This window comes from Nematolebias whitei, chromosome 15, assembly GCF_014905685.2.
Source record: "Nematolebias whitei isolate Nwh7 chromosome 15, NemWhi1, whole genome shotgun sequence".
Lineage (NCBI taxonomy): Eukaryota > Metazoa > Chordata > Actinopteri > Cyprinodontiformes > Rivulidae > Nematolebias > Nematolebias whitei.
Genome location: NC_056512.1, coordinates 27067342 through 27086028, shown reverse-complemented (window position 1 = coordinate 27086028; position 18687 = coordinate 27067342). Strand labels below are relative to the sequence as shown.

Here is an 18687-nt window from a genome sequence, read left to right as displayed (position 1 = left end):
TTTGAAAAGTTTAATCTTTTATCCAAAAGACTTCTTCAGTCTGAGATTGAGCAAATGTTTGACCGAGTTTGTGGCTCCTCGGACTGAAGAACGAAACATCTCCCAACAAAAAAGCATCCAGATGATAAGACTGAACATTCGTCTTTCAGTTTGACAGACATTTTTTCTTTCCAAAAGTTCTTTGACAGTCACGTAAGAAAGAATCTATTATAGATCTGCCAGGTGGACAAATCTATGGTGATCGTAGAGATAAAATTTAAAATACCCTCGCTACTTCATTGTTCGTGGACTGATTGAACATAACACAAATGGTTGATTGATGGATGAGTCACACGATGGGCATGGACTTTTTATTTCAAATTAGTTGTTTTGAATTATTTAGCACCTGTGTGCAGCCCACAGCTTGCATAAGCTTCCTCCTGCAGCATACCATACCACTTTATTTATAAAGCACTTAAAACAGCAACAAGGCCAACCAAAGTGCTGTACAGACAGAACAACAGGTAACACACAAAGCAAAATACAAAATGAAGTAAATCAGAATATAGACAAAAACGATGCAGATAATGACGACTAACCAGTGTGGAGCATACAGGATAAAAACACAGATCATCTTGTGTTGAAAGCTATTGAATAGTAGTGAGTTTTTAAACGGGACTTGAAAACCGAGAGGGAGGGGGCCTGTCTGACAAGCAGAGGTAACTCGTTCCAGAGTCTTGGTCCTGCTACAGAGAAGGCCCTGTCACCTCTGCACTTAAGACGAGTTCCTGGAACTGTGAGGAGCAACTGGTCCGCTGACCTCAGGGAGCGTGGTGGGACATACGGTTGTAGCAAATCAGAGAGATGGGGGGGGCACGACACTGTTCAGTGATTTGTAGACATGAGTATTTTGAACTGGATTCGAAAGTGAACCAGTAACCAGTGCAGTGAGGCCAAAACTGGTGTAATGTGCTCTCTTTTGCCTGTACTGGTTAAAAATCGGGCTGCTGCATTCTGGGCCAGTTGTAGTCGTGCAATGGAGGTCTGACTGATACCAAACAGGAGTGAATTGCAGTAATCAAGCCTAGATGTAATGAATGCATGTATTACTGTCTCCAGGTTCTTTTTGGATATGGGCTTCAGTTTAGACAGCCGCCTCAGTTGGAAGAAGCATGATTTAACAATCATGTTTACATGATTGTTAAGCTTCAGGGAAGGGTCCATTATCACGCCCAGATTAGTGACTCTTTGTTTTTCTGACAGGGTTAGAGCGGAAAGGTCGATGCAGTGGTTTGTGATCGTGTCGTTGGGAGGGAACAACATGACTTCAGACTTCTTTTCATTGAAACTTAAGAAATTTAAAGCCATCCAGTCCCTGAAATCAGCCAGGCAGTTGAGCAGCGGTTGAATAGAGCATGTACCATTGTGTCTCAGGGGGAAGTAAATTTGACAGTCATCGGCATAGAAGTGGAAGGGCATGTTGTGTTTCCGGAAAATAGCACCAAGCGGCAGCAGGTATAAAGAGAATAGGAGGGGACCCAGTATGGACCCCTGCGGAACCCCCCATTTAAGCTCTGCCTCTGCGGAACTAAAAAAAGCATGTCATGGCGAAGTGGGCATGCAGCCGGGAGCAGAGTTCATTACATGCTGTGCTCTTTTAGTGCGTTTACTTCAGGGTTCAGACCCCCCGCAGGAAACGAGGGACGTGACATATTTGAAAAGGCTAGAGAACCTGAAACTGCCACTAGTGTCCTTAAGACTTTCTGTGAAAGTGGAATATTTTCACAAAATACACAACAAGCCATTTTTAAACTCTTTATACACTGAATTTAAAACACTTTTACAAAATTGAAAACTTTAAATGGTTGTTTTCCTTTTAGCTGTCACTTCAATATTACGTTAAAGAAAAAACTTGAGAAATGCTTAAAATAAATAGTCCAAGTATTAATTTACAATATATTACAAAAAGCGCAGTGAATATTGGAATTGGCATTTGTACAAATAAATCCTTCAACAGAAAAACAACAAAAAAAGATAAATCCTGCAGTTTATTCTTCACAAATAAATCTGTCACAAGATGAAGATGCGTTGGTGCTTTTCATAAAGTAATAAACATCCCAGGAGCTTAGTGAAGGTACAGATCCAAAAGTATTTAGGAATCAAAAATATTCAAATTATGAGTGGAATGATGAGCTGTTTACTTGCATTTAAAAGCTAACTAGAAGACATTACTGGTGCCAAACTGCATAAGAGGAAAATTTCTGTGGCTCAATTTATTAGTAACCTTATTAAAATAATGATGTGTGATGAACACATTTAAAGCCCAATTATGCTGATGCACACTAGTGTTTCTTTCAAGTCAGTATTAGATCAAAAATAAATCTGTGGTATTTGTTTAAAAATTGAAGTTTACAAGAAAAAATAAGAAAAAAAGTCAACTATGGCTTTAGTGTTTTGATTCAATTACATTCTGACTGATCGTTTTTAAGTATAAAACACTTCTTTTAACACCCAGTACGTTTTCAGCTACGATCTGTCCAAGAAAAATGCGTCTGAAAACACCTTTAAAAAAAGAAAAAGCAGGACATCAAAACGCACACAAGAGCGGAGCTAAATTAGCTCTATTGTTACGGGAAATCAATATATAATGTTGCACCAAAACAGATGAGATCATTTTAAAAAAAAGAAGGGGACCAAAAGTAGATCCTTGGGGGACGTTGTTTGTGTACGTTTCAGAACCAGCTACAGAACTGCATAAAAATATTTTCTTTTAACCTTTTTAATGTAAACAGAATTAGAATGGAGGTTTCAACAAATAAAAAAAATATAGGAGGGGAAAATACTAGCTCATACTTTAAGAGTATAAACTTAAAAAAAAAAAAAAAATTAGCAAGGGTCCAAATGAGCACTATTAAAAACACCAACAAGAGATGAAGAGCACCAGGTTAGATTTTATCTGCTCGGCCAGCTGCTTTGTGCTCCACTTCTGCAGCTCAGTTATAACAAGTACCTCAGCACATTCAGCCTCTTTTTCACTGCTATTCGTAAAAAAAAGAAAAGAAAAAAGAAAAAGTACAAAAAATAAATAACATCACACTTCAAGTGAGGTGTGACCTGCACATTTTGATGGATTCACACATTTCTGGGTCCATTTAAAGGAGTGGACTTCAAACAAACTGAGCAGGATGAGACAAACTAAATAGATGAAAATATTTTGTTCAGATATGGCATAGTATTCTTGTACAAGAGGTTGTGTTTAAACACGTTAATTTCTCCAAAGTGTTTTTAAATTTTAACAGAAGAGTCCAGCGAACACAGCTTAAGGTTCACCGTTATTATTGCACTTATACAAACAAGGATGGCTTTCAGGGAGGTTGGACAGACGTCCTTCTTTCAAAGCAGAATGAAAGTCTTAAAGAGGAGCGACCTCCTCATTCATCCAGATGGCTGTGGGTCCTCCTCAGGGAGGTGGGATGGAGGGCTCGGTCACGGCCAGCTCCTGAGCCAGATCGTTGAAGCGAGCAATGTAGTCCACGCTGCTCTCGCTCATCATGCAGGCAAGCTGAGAGTCCATCTGCAACCGAAACGAGATGACAAGTGTTTGTCATGGACCTCTGGAATAGTTTGAATGTTTTAAGGCCAAATAACACTTTCTGTAATTACATGGCTGCAGTCTTTCTGCCAAGCCTAAGCTTCTAATTTCACATAACTCTGATTAAAAAAGTAAAAGGAATAATAAAAAAAAAGCTTTATTACAAATGTTTTTACGCGACTCAATACAAGAGCCTTTTCTCATTTTTTTCCACTTGAGCCTTCTGATCTCTCTGCTCTGCTGCCTGCAACAGAAAATCCTCAAACCATATGGAAGATGTTCTCAATTCCTAAAATAAACCAAGAAAAGAAGAGGCCTTTTGGAGAATATATGGGTGTATCTTTTTGAGAAGTGCTTTTTGCTTCTGTGACATTAAAAGAGGAAGTCAGCCCCTCACTTTAAATTTCAAATCTTATTTTGAAGTATAAAACACAACAAAATATGGTTATACTCTGAATTTTAATCATTTATTTTAGAGGTAAGGTTTAAAACTATTTTGTTCTTTTAACTGTGTGTCGTCACCTCCTCTGTTAGGAGAAACTGAGACCTGAGGAGAAGAATTACGGGAGCTCAAACGGGAAGTGAGACGACTTACTTCAGCTACATCAGGAAGGCCACGGGACTGGAAGGAATCGTGGGAGTTGCAGTCCAAGAGGCTTGGACCAAGCAAAGCTGTGCCGCTAGAGGGGCCGGTTGGGGTTAGGGTGGTCCGCCTGCCCTTATCAGGAGAGACCATACTGGCTGGAAAGATTAAAGAAATAGAAATAAATAAAGAGGAAATGGATGAACAGTAGGCAGCACGGTGGCGCAACTGGTAGAGCTGCTGCCTCTCAGCGAGCAGGTCCTTGGTTCAAACCCCGGTCCAGGGGCCTTTCTGGGTGGAGTTTGCATGTTCTCTCCGTGCATGCGTGGGTTTTCTCCGGGTACTCCGGTTTCCTCCCACAGTCCAAAAACATGCATGTTAGGTTGATTGGTAACTCTAAATTGTCCCTAGGTGTGAATGAGAAAGTGAATGGTTGTTTGTCTCGTTTGTCTCTATGTGTCCCTGTGATGGACTTGCGACCCGTCCAGGGTGTACCCCGCCCCTCGCACAGTGATTGCTGGACATGGGCACCAGCGACCCCCGTGACCCAAAATGGAATAAGCGGGTAAAGAAAATGGATGGATGGATGGATGAACAGTAGGAATAGAACCGGAAACATGGCTGCCTTTCTGTGTCGTCATGTTAAAGAGTTTCTGCGATTGGGCATCAACAGCAGTATAAATATCTGAAAGCACAGTTTTGTTTAGATAAACTATAAATAACATTCTCTTTTAAAATGATTCAATTACAGTGCGTGTTGTTTTGATGTGACTTTAACAGAACCCTACATTTCCAACAATAAAATGGGAAGATAAAATACTCAAGAGGAGTTTCAACAATTTATATGATAACATCTGGAAGAAAAAGCAGTGAAGTGTGAGATGGGAAGGATATCTTATGTACTTTTAGGTCAAAAATATATTTTCTGACAGCGTTTTGAAAAAGTAATGAAAATCATGAGCAGATAGAACAACAACAACAAAAAGTTACTTCTTTCTTACAGAGAAGGCATCCCAGGGTGGAGTCGGAGGAGTCACTGGGGTACCACTGGGGGTCGTGGCTCGGTGAGGGGATCCACCCTCTGGATGGGCTGACGGAGGGAGACGAGGCCAGCAGTTTGGACGGGTCACCATTTCCCAGTTTGGCTGGAGAGAGAGCAGCCTCCTCACCTGCATCAAAACAGGCAAATGAGTTTGAGATTTTTAAAACAATTTAAAATGTGTCTGGTTGTCCAAATCAACAAGTTTCTTCTAAAAATAAACTAATACTTAAATTACTTCTCCCAAGACAAAAACAAACTTGCCTGTTACAGAGCTTACTTTATTTTCATAAAGAAATACTACTCTGAATAGATGTCCTGATGCATGCTCAATAATCCAGGTAGAAAAATCGAACATTGAGTCAGGTCCTCTGGACAGATTCTTCTTTGTTGAAACATTTCGTCTTTTTATCCATGGATAAAATGGTGGATCAACCAGTTTGCTGCTGACAACCAGAACTAGCTATTCACACATACATGATCCACTATGATAAGGTGATATTTTATAAGACTGAGTTTGTTGCAGGGCCTCAGACTGAAGGAGCTGACTTATACTCATTTTATTTGTTTATATTATTATAATCAGGAAATGGGAGTTACTTAAATATAAAATCTATTTCACAAATACAAAATTAAAAAATGTATTTAGTCATACTTGAACAAATCTGAGCGAAAAAAAAAAAAAAACTTCCTGTACTGTCATTAGAGGAGAAGGCCAGGTTTAGTTTTATTAAACATTTGGTATAGCAAGGATAAAGCAGATCATCCAGCAAGTGGTAAGGAAGAGCTGAAATTTCTTAATGTGTAGTCTGAAAACCCTGTTTCAATTTCAGCTGGAAAGCAGCATAAATGACTGAAAAAGATGCTTACCATAGTGTGTCGAGTTGATGGCAAGCTCAATTAGGGAGTCGCTGATGTGCGTTTGAGGTTCTCCAGGAGCGAGAGCCTCTTCAGGCGGGCCCGGCAGAGAGATGTCGAGCAGCGAGGCGACACTGGGTGGAGAGAGGAGCGAGTCTCCGCCGCCAGTCGCTCCGGGAGACGGTGGAGGTAGACCGTTCTGTGGAAACGAAATTCAGAGCATTTTAAGCAAGCTCGTTTAAAACACTAAGATAATTTAATAAACCATGTTTCTGGTGGATTCCAAAGCTTCTTTTTACAATCTGTTTTTTTCTCTCGCAGAATAATATTACTATTTTGTTTAGTTAATAATGAGAAGTAATTTTGCTTAAGCACAACAGTGGCTAAGAAAAATTAAATGCAGCCGTTTCTATTTTTAGAAATATTGCACACAAATGTTGCATCAGGTCTCAAAATGTTCAACTAATAAGGGTGACGAGAATGAAGCAACGCTGTAAGTTGTGCCTAGGTGTGTGTGTGTGTGTGTGTGTGCTCTGCTGACCTCTGGGACAGTTTGCTGGAGCAGCTGGGAGTCTGGTTCAGCATCAACAATGGGTGTTGCTGCGAGCAGAGCGCCGCTAGGAGAATCTAACTCCCGACAGGGGCTGCCGGGGATGATGCCTGCAGACTTGGCTGCCAGGTCAATGGCACCTGAAAGAGTATTATTAACAAGTCAGAAACACACAAGGATTGTCACATCTCCACTTTCAGATGAGTCAAGTGTATTACTAGTAACTGAAAATAGTACGTCAAGAGGGAAATCACTACATCTGACCCAGTTTAGCAATTAAACTCACAAACAATATTATTCTGAAAATGAAAGCCGGCTCCACTGGGAATGAAATGAAATTAATGTTGGAGTGAATGTTCCTTCTTTTTTCTTTCTTTACCTAAATCATTAAATGTGTGTTTTAAAGCAATCTTGTGCATTGCATATAAAAAGAAAAAAACTTAACATTTATTCATGGATTATTGTCTTATAGAAAAATACTATTTTACTGTTGTCTGATGAGTTCATGAGGGAAAAGACTGACTAAAATCAGTGAACTAGATGGTTATAAGGAGTTAAGGAATGATAAATCTTAATAAATAGATGTTTTCTGTTTACTGGGTCTCCTACTTTTCTTGAAAGCAAGAAGGAACTAGTCTGATTAAGGCTGCTACTGCTTGTATGCACTAGCTGCTGGAATAAATGAAGGGATTAGACTAATATTGCATTTAAACTGTACGAGCTCCCACCAACACGTTGCTGTGTTTTAATCAAATGATATTAATGAATGAACGCAGCCGTACTGGAGAGCTGGCTGGGTAGTGCAGAGCTGGATGCTGGAGGTGAGGTTTTGGCTGTGGGAGGGCGGGAGCATGGAGTCAGGCGAGTCTGGATTGGCCGGAAAGATCCAGTTCCTGAGAGAGGAAACAGGAAGTGAGCGAAAAAGCAATTAAAGCCATGTTTGAGAAAGAGGAAATCACATTTCAGATACATAGTTTCACCAGCATATTGCTTTGCCAACACTTTACAATAAGGCTCCCTTTACAGATGACTAATAGTTTATAGATATGTTATTAATTCCTCTATAAACACTTTATAAATCATTAATGCTTGTTTATTATGCATTAATTAAAGGTGACGGAGACAAAACTGAGCAGTTTCTTGCCAAATATTGAGCCAAATCTGTTCATCTATATATTTCATCTAGAGTTGTTATATTAAACATTTCAGGCAAAGTTACTACATTGTAAACAAAATAAGCATTTGTAAACCTACTTCTTTAGCATAAAATATTGTATTTTATCTCTGCATTATAAGTATCTACAACTAATATTATATCCTAAAAAATTAGGTTTACAAATGCTTATTGTGCTCACAAGGTAACATGAGAGTCTGTTAGGATTTTTTTTGCCTCCAAATCCAAATGTTATCACTTTCATGACTTTTGTCTGTCTAAACAGGTCTCACATGTAAATGAGTCTTCGAGGCTCAATGTGATTTATCTGTATAAATAAAGGTTGAATGAATGAAAACTTAGTCTGAAATATTTAATATAACAACTCTAGATGAAATATATAGATGAACAGATTTGGCTCACTATTTGGCAAGAAGCGGGTCAGTTTTGTCTCTGTCACTCTTAATTAATGTATAATAAATAATTGTTAATGATTTATAAAGTGTTTATAGAGGAATTAATAATGTACCTATAAACTATTTATTAGCCATCTATAAGGGGAACCTTATTGTAAAGTGGTACCGCTGACATAACCACAAATACAAGAAAATTAAGTACCAGTTTTGAAGAACTGTAATGTAGCGTTTTGATGACAACATACTTTACTGTGGGATTAGTCCTTTAGTACCTGTAGCGGAGGAGTTGGAGAGGATGGAGAAGGAGCAGACATGTTGAGGAGTGTCTCCTGCAGTCCTAGGCAGCAGTGTTCGCTGTGAATGAACACAGAGCGAAGGCAGATAAATATTTTAGCACACCACTGCAGGCATCGTTTTACACATCTGTGCAAATCAACCGAGACGGTGCCTCCAGTATCACCTTCCTTGGTTCTTACCTGAACTACGAGGGGCTTTCGAAGTTGTCTGTTTCGAGGTTTTCTCTGTCTGGAGAGGAAAAGATCTGACTGCATCTAAAAAAGAATATTAAAAAAAAAAAAGATTTGAACACCGTGTTTAATATTGACTTAGTCTAAACAGTATCGAAACCTTTTCCTACACTGATGGAGTCCAGCTGCTGTCTGAAGGCGAGCTGGGCCTCCTTGTTCGGGGAGAACATTCTGTTGTGTCGGGAGCTGTTGGGGGGTAGTGTGGTGGGTACTGCAAACAGGCTGCCTTCTGAGTCGCCGCTCGCGGTCGACCCTAGCAGAGAACGAGGGAGGTTACGTCCGCCTGAGGAGAGGAGGAACATGTGCCATGTTAGTGACACCACACTTTAGTACCTGCAGCAGCTTGAAAATATGCGCAAGACTGCAAAAAAAAAAAATACCAGAGGCTGCAGAGTTGGATGTGTGAATTCTGGTCACTCGAACAGGAGCTTGTTGCCGACCACAGCTGGGGCTGCGAACTCCTGCGATAGGACCCTTCCCTGGAGGAGTGAGGATCTGGTTCTGCTCCTCCTGATGGCTCTTCAGTGGTGACGTGGCTGTGGAGCACACCTCAGCAGCCTGTGGACAAAAACACATAAACACGTTGTTTACTGCTGAGTGTCAACTCTTTTTTATTTGTATGTGTAAAGAAAAACACATTACAACTCTGTAGTTTATGAAGCCTTTAGAGCCTCCTGTTAGATGTATCAACGGCGTGATGACATTTTGAAAAATACATTGACTATGTGAAAAAAACAGATATTAATGTTGGCAAACAATCACATCCAGTTTCTGCTGCTAATCGAATGCTTCTTTATTCTTAGTTTTTGAAAATCAATTTGCAGTGAAGGATTGGGATGATGGGTTCAGACCTGAAACAACAGTACAGTACTCCAAAAATCTTGATAGAAAATTTAAAACCAAAACACATCTGGAAACTAACAACAGATAGATGGAAAAGTGATTACTTACCAGAGGTTTAGGATTGACCTCAGTGGAAATCAGCTTGAGCAGGCAGCGCAAAACCCTGTTTGTCCTGTTGGGCTTGGGCTGTACAACCACAGCTTCAAGGTTGCTGGTAGGAACTACAGCAGGCTGCCACTCATACTCCAGCTGCAGCTTGCCTGGTTTCCCAAACATCAGGTAGAGCTCAGCCAGGGTGACGTTCTCCCCATCACGGGCACTCCACCCCTCCTCTCTGATATGCTCCACAGTCCGTTCTTTTGCTGGCGGTGCCGAGCTCTCCTCTGAGCTCATAACTGAAGGTTTAGCTGAAGGGGTCTGGGTAGATTCTGGGGATGAGGTCTCGTTGTTCTGCTCCTCTTTGCACTGCTCTGATGAACTATCTGCACCACTGCACAACTTCTCTGCACTTCTATTCACCTCTAACCCACCACTGGCCTCCACATCAGTGAACGTCTTGCCAGACTCTGAAAAGCCCAAGGCATTTCCCTCTTCGCTAGGAGCTGCAGTTTGCTGAGAGGCCACAGAAAGAGACTGCGGCCTCTTTTCTTCTAGCTTTCCAGAACTGTCGGGTGATGGTTCTGAATTAGAGGGCTCAGTCCGACGAGAATCAGTCAGTACAGACGCTGAGGTAGTAGCTACAGCAGAGCTTCCTCGGCCAGACTTGCTGCTACCTCGGGGAGGTGGCACTGATTTTAGGGGTCCCCCTAAAATCTGGGCTGCTGGAAGGTCCTTGGCATTGGGTCGGTTCTTGCCACTCTCTAGCCAGTGTACAGTGCAGGAGGCCTTGGAATGAACCACCCGTGCCACACCAGGCAGTGTAGTCAATGTGATGTTTTCAGCTGGGAACAGAAAGAGCTCCTCTTGTTTTTTGCTGGGAGAGGCTGTGCTGGACTGACTGGCCTCAACAGCCTCCCTCTCCATGATACTCATAAGCTGTAGCATCACTGTTAAAGAAAACAAACAGTATATTGTCCTTTTATACATCACAAACGCACCATAACAGCTCTACTTTACATACCATGCATTTAGAAAAACTAATCAAATCAAACATTAGTGTTAGGGATTGGCAGCTGGAACCCCAAAGTAAAGTGTTTTAAACTCAAGTGCAAATCATGACAAAGGATACAATTCGTTGGTCTTGGTAAGCCCACTTCTGTTTCAGGTACTCGATGAGGTTGGAGACTTTCCTGTGGAGTTCCACCACCATCCTGTGTTGGAAAAGAAGACAAAACTTTGACTTAAAAATGTTAATTTATAAAGTACTGTGTTGAAATCTGAAGAACACAATTTACTCTCTCAGTAACTGAAAATGTACCATCTGTAGTTAAGAAACATTCACTGCCTGGCCACAAAAAGTTATTTAACTAGCTAATGCAAAAAAGTGGCTCATCAGTCCGTGATTATTTCAGGAGATTTCAAGTTGTTGAAGATTGCTAGAACTTCAGAAAGTCACAATATTTGTCCCACAAGCTAACAAAGCAATAAAAGCGATCACTAAAACAACTTAAATTGTCTTTTGAACTGTCCAAAGCATTGTTAAAAACTGGAAGGACAGTGCTGAAATAAAATTAAAAAAATAAATAAATAAAAACGTGTTATGTAAAACATTTTTAATTCTTCGTTACTTGAATGTATGATAAAATGTGTCTGACACGTTTCAGAGCGATGGGTGCATTACGTAAGAAGAGAAGCAAATGCATCCATCACACCTATGGTATGAATCTGCAGAAACATCAAGAAGTGGTTTGACACAATCAATAAAAAATATTGGGGTACAATAGAACATAAATAAATGCTGAGATATTTTAAGTGTATTAAAATGATACCAGTGGTCCAAAGCTAAAAATTCTCCAAAGAAATGCTGACATTTTTTGGTGGGCAGGGGACATTTTGTCTTTTTGAGTGAGATTTTGAGAATAATCTCTGCTTTTAAATGTTTTGAACTCCATCCATCCATCCATTTTCTTCCGCTTACCCGGGGTCGGGTCGCGGGGGTAGCAGCCTAAGTAGGGAGGCCCAGACTTCCCTCTCCCCAGCCACTTGGGCCAGCTCTTCTGGAGGAATCCTGAGGCGTTCCCAGGCCAGCCGAGAAACATAGTCCCTCCAGCGTGTCCTGGGTCTTCCTCTGGGCCTCCTTCTGGTGGGACGTGTCCGGAACACCTCACCTCATCTATGGTCACGAGCTTTGGGTTGTGACCGAAAGAATGAGATCTCGGATACAAGCGGCCGAAATGAGTTTTCTCCGCAGGGTGTCTGGGCGACCAAAAAGGCCCGATAGGACTCCTTCTTCAGCCTGACAGCATCCCTCACCGACGGTGTCCACCATCGGGTTCGAGGGTTGCCGCCGCGACAGGCACCGACAACCTTGCGGCCGCAGCTCCGGTAAGCCGCCTCGACAATAGAGGCATGAAACATGGTCCACTCAGACTCAATGTCCCCCACCTCCCTCGGAACATGTTTGAAGTTCTCCCAGAGGTGGGAGTTAAAACTCCGTCTCACAGGAGACTCTGCCAGACGTTCCCAGCAAACACTCACAATACGTTTGGGTCTGCCAGGTCTGACCAGCATCCTCCCCCACCATCGGAGCCAACTCACCACCAGGTAGTGATCAGTGGACAGCTCCGCCCCTCTTTTCACCCGAGTGTCCAAGACATGTTTTGAACTGTTAATAATAAATCTAGGTAAACGTAGAATAACCTAGATAAATGTATTACAGCTGACCTGACCACTTCCAAGCAAAATGTAATTTTATGTGAAGATGTGTCACTAATCTTGTGCTCTGCATTCATATATATATATTTTTTCACATTACAAACTAACTAGGACAGGAATTATGAGGCTATCAGCAGTTTTAAATACAACAACTTTTGACATAAACACTTTTTATGAGGGTAATATATTGTACCTCTCATAATAACAAACATGGTACACTTTAGGAACCTTAGTTAATCAGCACGCCTTACCTGAGGCGAGGATTGTGTGCCAGACTTTGAACACGGGCCCATGAGTGGTTACTGCGTGGGTGAAGCTCCACCGCCACCTTCAGGGGCAGACGCACCGGCTTCTGGTCTTCTTCATCACTCACTCCTGCAGGAACATGAAGATGCACCATAACTCAAAGACAGACACCAACTTAACTTCTCTTATAGACAAGGTCACTTGTAAAATAAGAGCCAAGTAGACAAAAAGCCAGACATTAGAGCTTTTGAAATAGAAATGCCAGTATATTTGCACTAAACAAAACGATGTGTTTCTAGACACATTTTCAATACCAATAGTCAAGGTTATACATATATTATTATTATAATATATAATAAAAGGTTGACTGAAATAGACGTGTGGCGTGTAAAATAAGTATTTTAAGACCTGTCTTTCTGGTAAAACAGTCAATGAATGACTGGTGCTGCAGGTTTTGTCTCACACAAATTTAAATTTAGCTATAAAGCTGATGGATCAGTAAAACCTTCCTTCCTTCTGCCCCCACTTTGTTTTAAGTCCTTTGCACTAAATGCTGCTTCACAACAGCTCTAATCAAGTACAAACTGTGTAAGATGGTGTTACAAAGCAACCTTAAGTCAGATGTCAGATTCTTGTTTTTATTCTTAAACTGGGTAAATTGTTTTACTTAAATGTCCAAAATAATGTTATTGAAGGAAGATTGATGACTGCTGGCCAGAACAGTCCGTTCAGCTCTTCTTCATGTTCCACATATAGTTACTGTGGAAACATGGCTAGCCCACACACTACAATTGTTTTTGCCAAAATACTGCCCCCACAGACCCTGTGTGCCACCATTTATGTTTATTTGTGTTTTCAGGTAGAGACGTTGATCTGTTTTGTTTAAAGTAAATGCTTTGGTTTGTACGTGCGGACGCTCACCGTCTGGATCACAGAGTTTCTTCAGTGCACGGCACATGGGTGCTTTAATTCGCAGGTTCCTCCCTTTAGAGCGAACAGTGGTGGCCCTGAAGAACAATAATGTAACACAAATCCTTTCAACACCAAGTCCATAAAAATCACTGTTCTGCCTATCTATGTTCCTGCTATTAATGCTTTTTGTCCCCCCCCCCCACATGAAAAATAAAAGCTTGTTTTATGGTACAAGCTTACCCTTGCTGGATTAGTTCATTTAGCTTTGCCACATTCTTTTCATCCATTACTGTTGAAGACAAAACACAAGAACAGAGAGAAGGTTATGTCATTGTCCCTTAAGGGCAACGGGTTTAATCACATCCCTGGTGTCTCAGTCCAACAGCAGCAAAAACAAAACTCCCGAGCAAATTGCCTCAAGAAGAAATGTATTTAAACTTGTAACGGCCTTCACTTACGTCCTCCAACTTTTTTACGAAGCTCAGCATAGCAGATAAGACCATACAGTTCTTGAGAAGATTTCTTCAAGACGCGAGAGTAAACTGAAAAGAAAAAGTGGGCACGAGTAGGCAGGAGATCTGTGTATGCTACATAAAGATAACATGACAGTGGCGTCAAAAATATTTAGTCAGGGAAATAGGTTTAGCCTTATCTTATATAACTCTTTAACCCATGTTTAGTTTAAGGTACATGTGTCCAAAGCCCGGGGGCCAAATGTGGCCCTCGTTGACATCTTATCTGGCCCCCAAGAAGTTATTTTAAATGTAAAATACTTTTATCACTTTAATTTTTTTCAGTAATCTTTGATTATCATGTCAAAAGTGCAACAGAGAAAATCAAATGAGACCAATCAAACTCTTGTTGAGGAACCTGCAACCAAGAAAAGATGTTGAGTATCTAACTTGGGTTAATGTAGATTCTGAAACCGGCCCTTAGTTTGAAAAAGGTTTTAATTTTGGCCCCCTTTGTAAGTGAGTTAGACACCCCTATATTAAAGTAAATAACGTAAGTAATATTAAAGTAAATAACGTAAGTAATATTAAAGTAAATAACAAAACACTAACATTCACGTAGGACATGGGAATTTATATATATATATATATATAAATTTGAGATGGCCAGGTCAGATAGTTGATATGTGATAAGATAGATTCTTGTTTACTTGATGAGCACATATCTGTATCAGAATGGAGGCTCAAATATCTATAAATGTTCAACAGCAAATAAATAGATTGAATCTGGACAAGTACGGTAGATCATGACCGTGTATTAAAACATTTGCAGTTTCGGTAACCAATATTTGGTTGTAGTAATTTCCTTTCAGCTGCCCTCTTCTTCAGGGGTCGCCACAGCAAGAGAACTTGCACAAAACGTTTGCCAATTGTTTTGTGCAGAACACCCTTCCTGGCGCAAACTGGACTTGAACCTGCAGCCTCAGGATTACAAGAGTGCAGCACTGACCACTGAGCTACTCTAGCTCCTTTGGTGATCCACATTTGGTGAATAATAGAAAGAAAAGTTCAACATGCATGTTAGCAGATAAATCAAACAACCAACAAGTTAGATAAGACTGCAAAGTGCCTACAAACTGCAAATTACATCAACAGTAATAAATTATGAAGAGACACTGACCGTTGGCAAAGTCAATGTGCTTGGAGATCTTGTGCCAGGTGCGGTAGTAAAAATGCCGGACCTGCTCTTTGTTCTTCACCATGTTGGCCGGCTTTCCTCTCTTTTTGTATTTCATAGCGATATTGTTCTGGATCGCCTCAAAATCCTTCCCATGCTGAAAGTGAAAGTAGAAAAAATAAATAAGCAAAAAACGTTCACGAGATCTTTTTTGTGTGAGCGTGCTGCTTTGATTTGCTGCACTTTTCACCTCATAGAGCCCCTCAAAAAAGCTGTTTTTGTCCTCTGCGCTCCAAGACTCCCACTGCCGACGGGCTCTCTTCTGGCTTCCAGCTTGCTCCTCCTTCTCAGCAGACCCTTGGCTCTTGGACGCCTTCGACAACCCTCCTGTGGAGCCAGCCACAGACTGTCCCACAGCCCCATGAGAAGAACTGTTCTCTGCCCCTGTGTTATCCAGAAACAATGAGCCACACACTCATCAAGACTTCAGTGGGGAAAAAAAATGCAACCAAATTTAGAAATGACAGAATGAATATTTAGGTTGACTTTCCTTGTACAAAAACAACTAATACTCTGAAATGTTTGATTTTGCTGTCAGAATGATCTAAATGTCTTTTGTAAAACAACTAGTCACTTTCTTTTTGCCAGTAACATAAAAAATACGCAAGTCAGACTTGTCAGAGCGCTCTAAATTTATCACACTCTAAACACTTATTTCTGTCTAATCAAAGGCCAGTCCATTTATAGAGCCACATTAAAAAAAAGAAAAACCGCAGCTGAGCCAAAATAAACCATTAAGGACTTTTTTCTGTCTGAGTCAGTGCCCAAAAAATGTTTTTCTCCAGCTATGAAGGCATGGGTTTCTGACTGGCAGTATCTCAGTAACAGGATTTTAAATGAACAGATGGCACACTGCTCTACGTTTTTCACACATACAGGATGTTTGTGCTCTTGTCCCACCCCAAGTCCTACTTATCTGTGTTTCTTCTGACTGATGGAACTGAAACTCAGAGGATGATGTCTCATTTGCATGGGAAGCATGTGCAGAGAGCATCTCTAGGTTGTGTTTAAAGCTCAGAAATGTCACTGTTACCGTGTCAGTTCCCTGATATAGCCAGTATTCTAGGTTAGTGCAAAAACAGTCTTTAAATTAAATAATATCCATCTGGCATATAAATATAACCGTTTTTGCAGTTGCCGTTTGTCACTAGTGATTTCTAATTCAATTTAATTCAATTCAGTTTATTTATACAGCGCCAAGTCACAACAGAAGTCGTCTCAGGGCACTGAACAGAAACATTCATATTTAAAAACAATAATTTAACATTATTTAGCTGAGGAGCAGACCGCTTTGAGTTTAACTCCATCGCAGACTCTCATCTCCCTCATGAGGAAGAAACCTTTAGCAAAACCAGGCTCAGGACCAGCAGCCATCTGCTTTGACCTGCTGGGTTTGGTAGGAACAGATACACAATGGCAGGTCAAGAATCACATGTCAAGATAGAAATAGTATCAAATGAAAACTATTCAATTTTAGCAACGCATTTAAGGAAATGAGGTGAATTTGTCCTCCAGTAGTCTAAGCTTAAGACAGCACGACAAGCCGACTCGAACTATAGGAATTATCAAAAAGGAAAGTCTTAAGCCCAATCTTAAAACTGGACAATGTGTCAACCTTATGGACAGAAACTGGAAGTTGGTTCCACATTTCTGTTGATGAAAATTAACGCAATATATTTTAAAAAATGCAGCATTAAGAATTGTGAACTCACGGTGAGCTGAAACAACCGTTTGGAGCGATTTTGATTTTATGTCCCTACTGAAATACTGAGATGAGTTGTTTTTAACTGAGAACAGTCGGGTGTCATCCTAACAGAAACCTAGGTGCTGGTCTCTGACTTTTTACAGGATGATGTTACAACTCAGGCTGCCAGAGAGGACTCAGACCCCTGTCAAGTGTCCCAGGAATATAAAGCAACAAGGTGGCCTGGAGACAAACTGCACACAGTGACGGTGTGAAAAGTGAGAGCAGGAACCTCATGTTAATCTCACTGTCTTTGGGATGATCAGTATGTACCTTTCGATTTGGCCCCGCTGTGTCCATTGATGGTGGATCCGATTGAATCCTTCCGTATCCGTTTGCTCGGAGGTCGGACGCTCGACCTGAGAAAATGATGCTGGTCGTGACACGGAGGGGCGGGTTCCGTTGAGGTGTTGGGCTGCTGCTGGTTCGAGCCCAGCCCGGTTCGGCTCGGCGGAGAGACGGGGAGGACAGAACCGGAGCCGAGACCCGCGGCTGATGGATTAAGTATTTCCACTCGGTCGTCTCCCTTTGTACTGCGCTCCTCGCTCGCCTGCTCTCCGCTCTCCTCCTCGTCGCAGGCTTCGGGCTTTCTGGACGGATTCTGCCTCCCGTCGACACCGGCCCCCTCCCTGGAGCCTGGTGTCATGCTGCCAAGACACATTTCGGGGGGGAAATTCATCACGTTAGTTGCAATGCTGCGAGTAAAATTAACTTCCAAAGACGACGTTTACAGTCTCTCAACATGGCCGCCGCTGTTTGTTTCAAATCCCCTCTCTAGTCCCGTCAAAACAACACCAAATGTATCAATTTAACGAACTGAAATGCATCAAATCAAACAACCGGAACAGTTTACAGACTGTCGGCTGTGTTCCTCAAAAAGTGTTTAGTCTCGAACAGGCAAAAACACCTTAATAATTTAAACTCAATTCAAAAGCGAGCGCTTTTCAGTTTAGCGCCCTGCAGAAACGACGACGAGAACCCCTCGCTGCATTCGACCTCCGAGGAAAGTGTTTATTTCGAACAGATTTTTACCCATTTTCGAGCTCTTCCGAGGCAGGGGACGTCTTCTTTCTCTTCACCATGAGTCCTGCCGCTTAGACGCGTAAATACAGGTCGAATTGAACATAATAAAAGCCGAAGCCGAGCTCCCCGCTCTGCCCTCTCCTCTCTCCGGCTCCGACTGAGCTGAACTCTGCGCAGTTCAACTGTTTTCTGTCAGCAACATTACTCAATACCTCTTTGCAACTACAAATAAAACTATAAAACAACACTTACACATATGAAACACTCACTACCTGCAGCGGGGGAAAAAACACCAAACTCCCAGCCTGTTGAGTTCATTTGAATTGATGAGCATAGATAGTTTTATTGACCCAAATAGACTTTCTACGTCACCATCACCATCAGAAAATATCTCTGTAAATGTAAATTATTCCAAACACATCAGCTGCAATTGTAAAGCAACACTAAATCACCTAACCTACTGAGCAGGCTGTGTGCAATTAACATTAAGACTAAAGTATTACATTTGTATAACAGTGATGTAAAGTATAAAACCGCAGTTTTATTACTATATGTGGTCTACTGTTATCCTGATTTATAGTTATTCATTAATCATCAGAAGAAGAGCAACGCAAAGTGATGGCAATAGGAAAGTTAATACATTTCTATAACATTTTTCTAAAATTAAAACATGAGTGAAAATGGATTGGGGAAACATTTCCCAGCAACATTTTGTTCTA

At 41.1% G+C, this 18687-nt stretch overlaps 1 protein-coding gene across 1 annotated transcript; it reads right to left on the bottom strand.

Annotated features, from left to right (window-relative positions):
* Positions 1-3439: 3439 nt before the first annotated feature.
* cramp1 (cramped chromatin regulator homolog 1) lies at positions 3440-18123 on the bottom strand. Its single transcript, XM_037689560.1, has 20 exons — positions 17978-18123; positions 17219-17592; positions 15392-15585; positions 15145-15298; positions 13971-14054; positions 13753-13801; positions 13522-13607; positions 12606-12729; positions 10769-10850; positions 9649-10575; positions 9078-9255; positions 8808-8980; positions 8647-8721; positions 8443-8524; positions 7384-7494; positions 6593-6741; positions 6064-6250; positions 5156-5323; positions 4167-4312; positions 3440-3553 (listed from the first exon to the last, which is right to left on the bottom strand). The coding sequence occupies exons 1-20, from the start codon at positions 18025-18027 to the stop codon at positions 3440-3442; spliced, it is 3507 nt and encodes a 1168-aa protein (XP_037545488.1). The 5' UTR covers positions 18028-18123.
* Between the last annotated feature and the right edge of the window lie 564 nt (positions 18124-18687).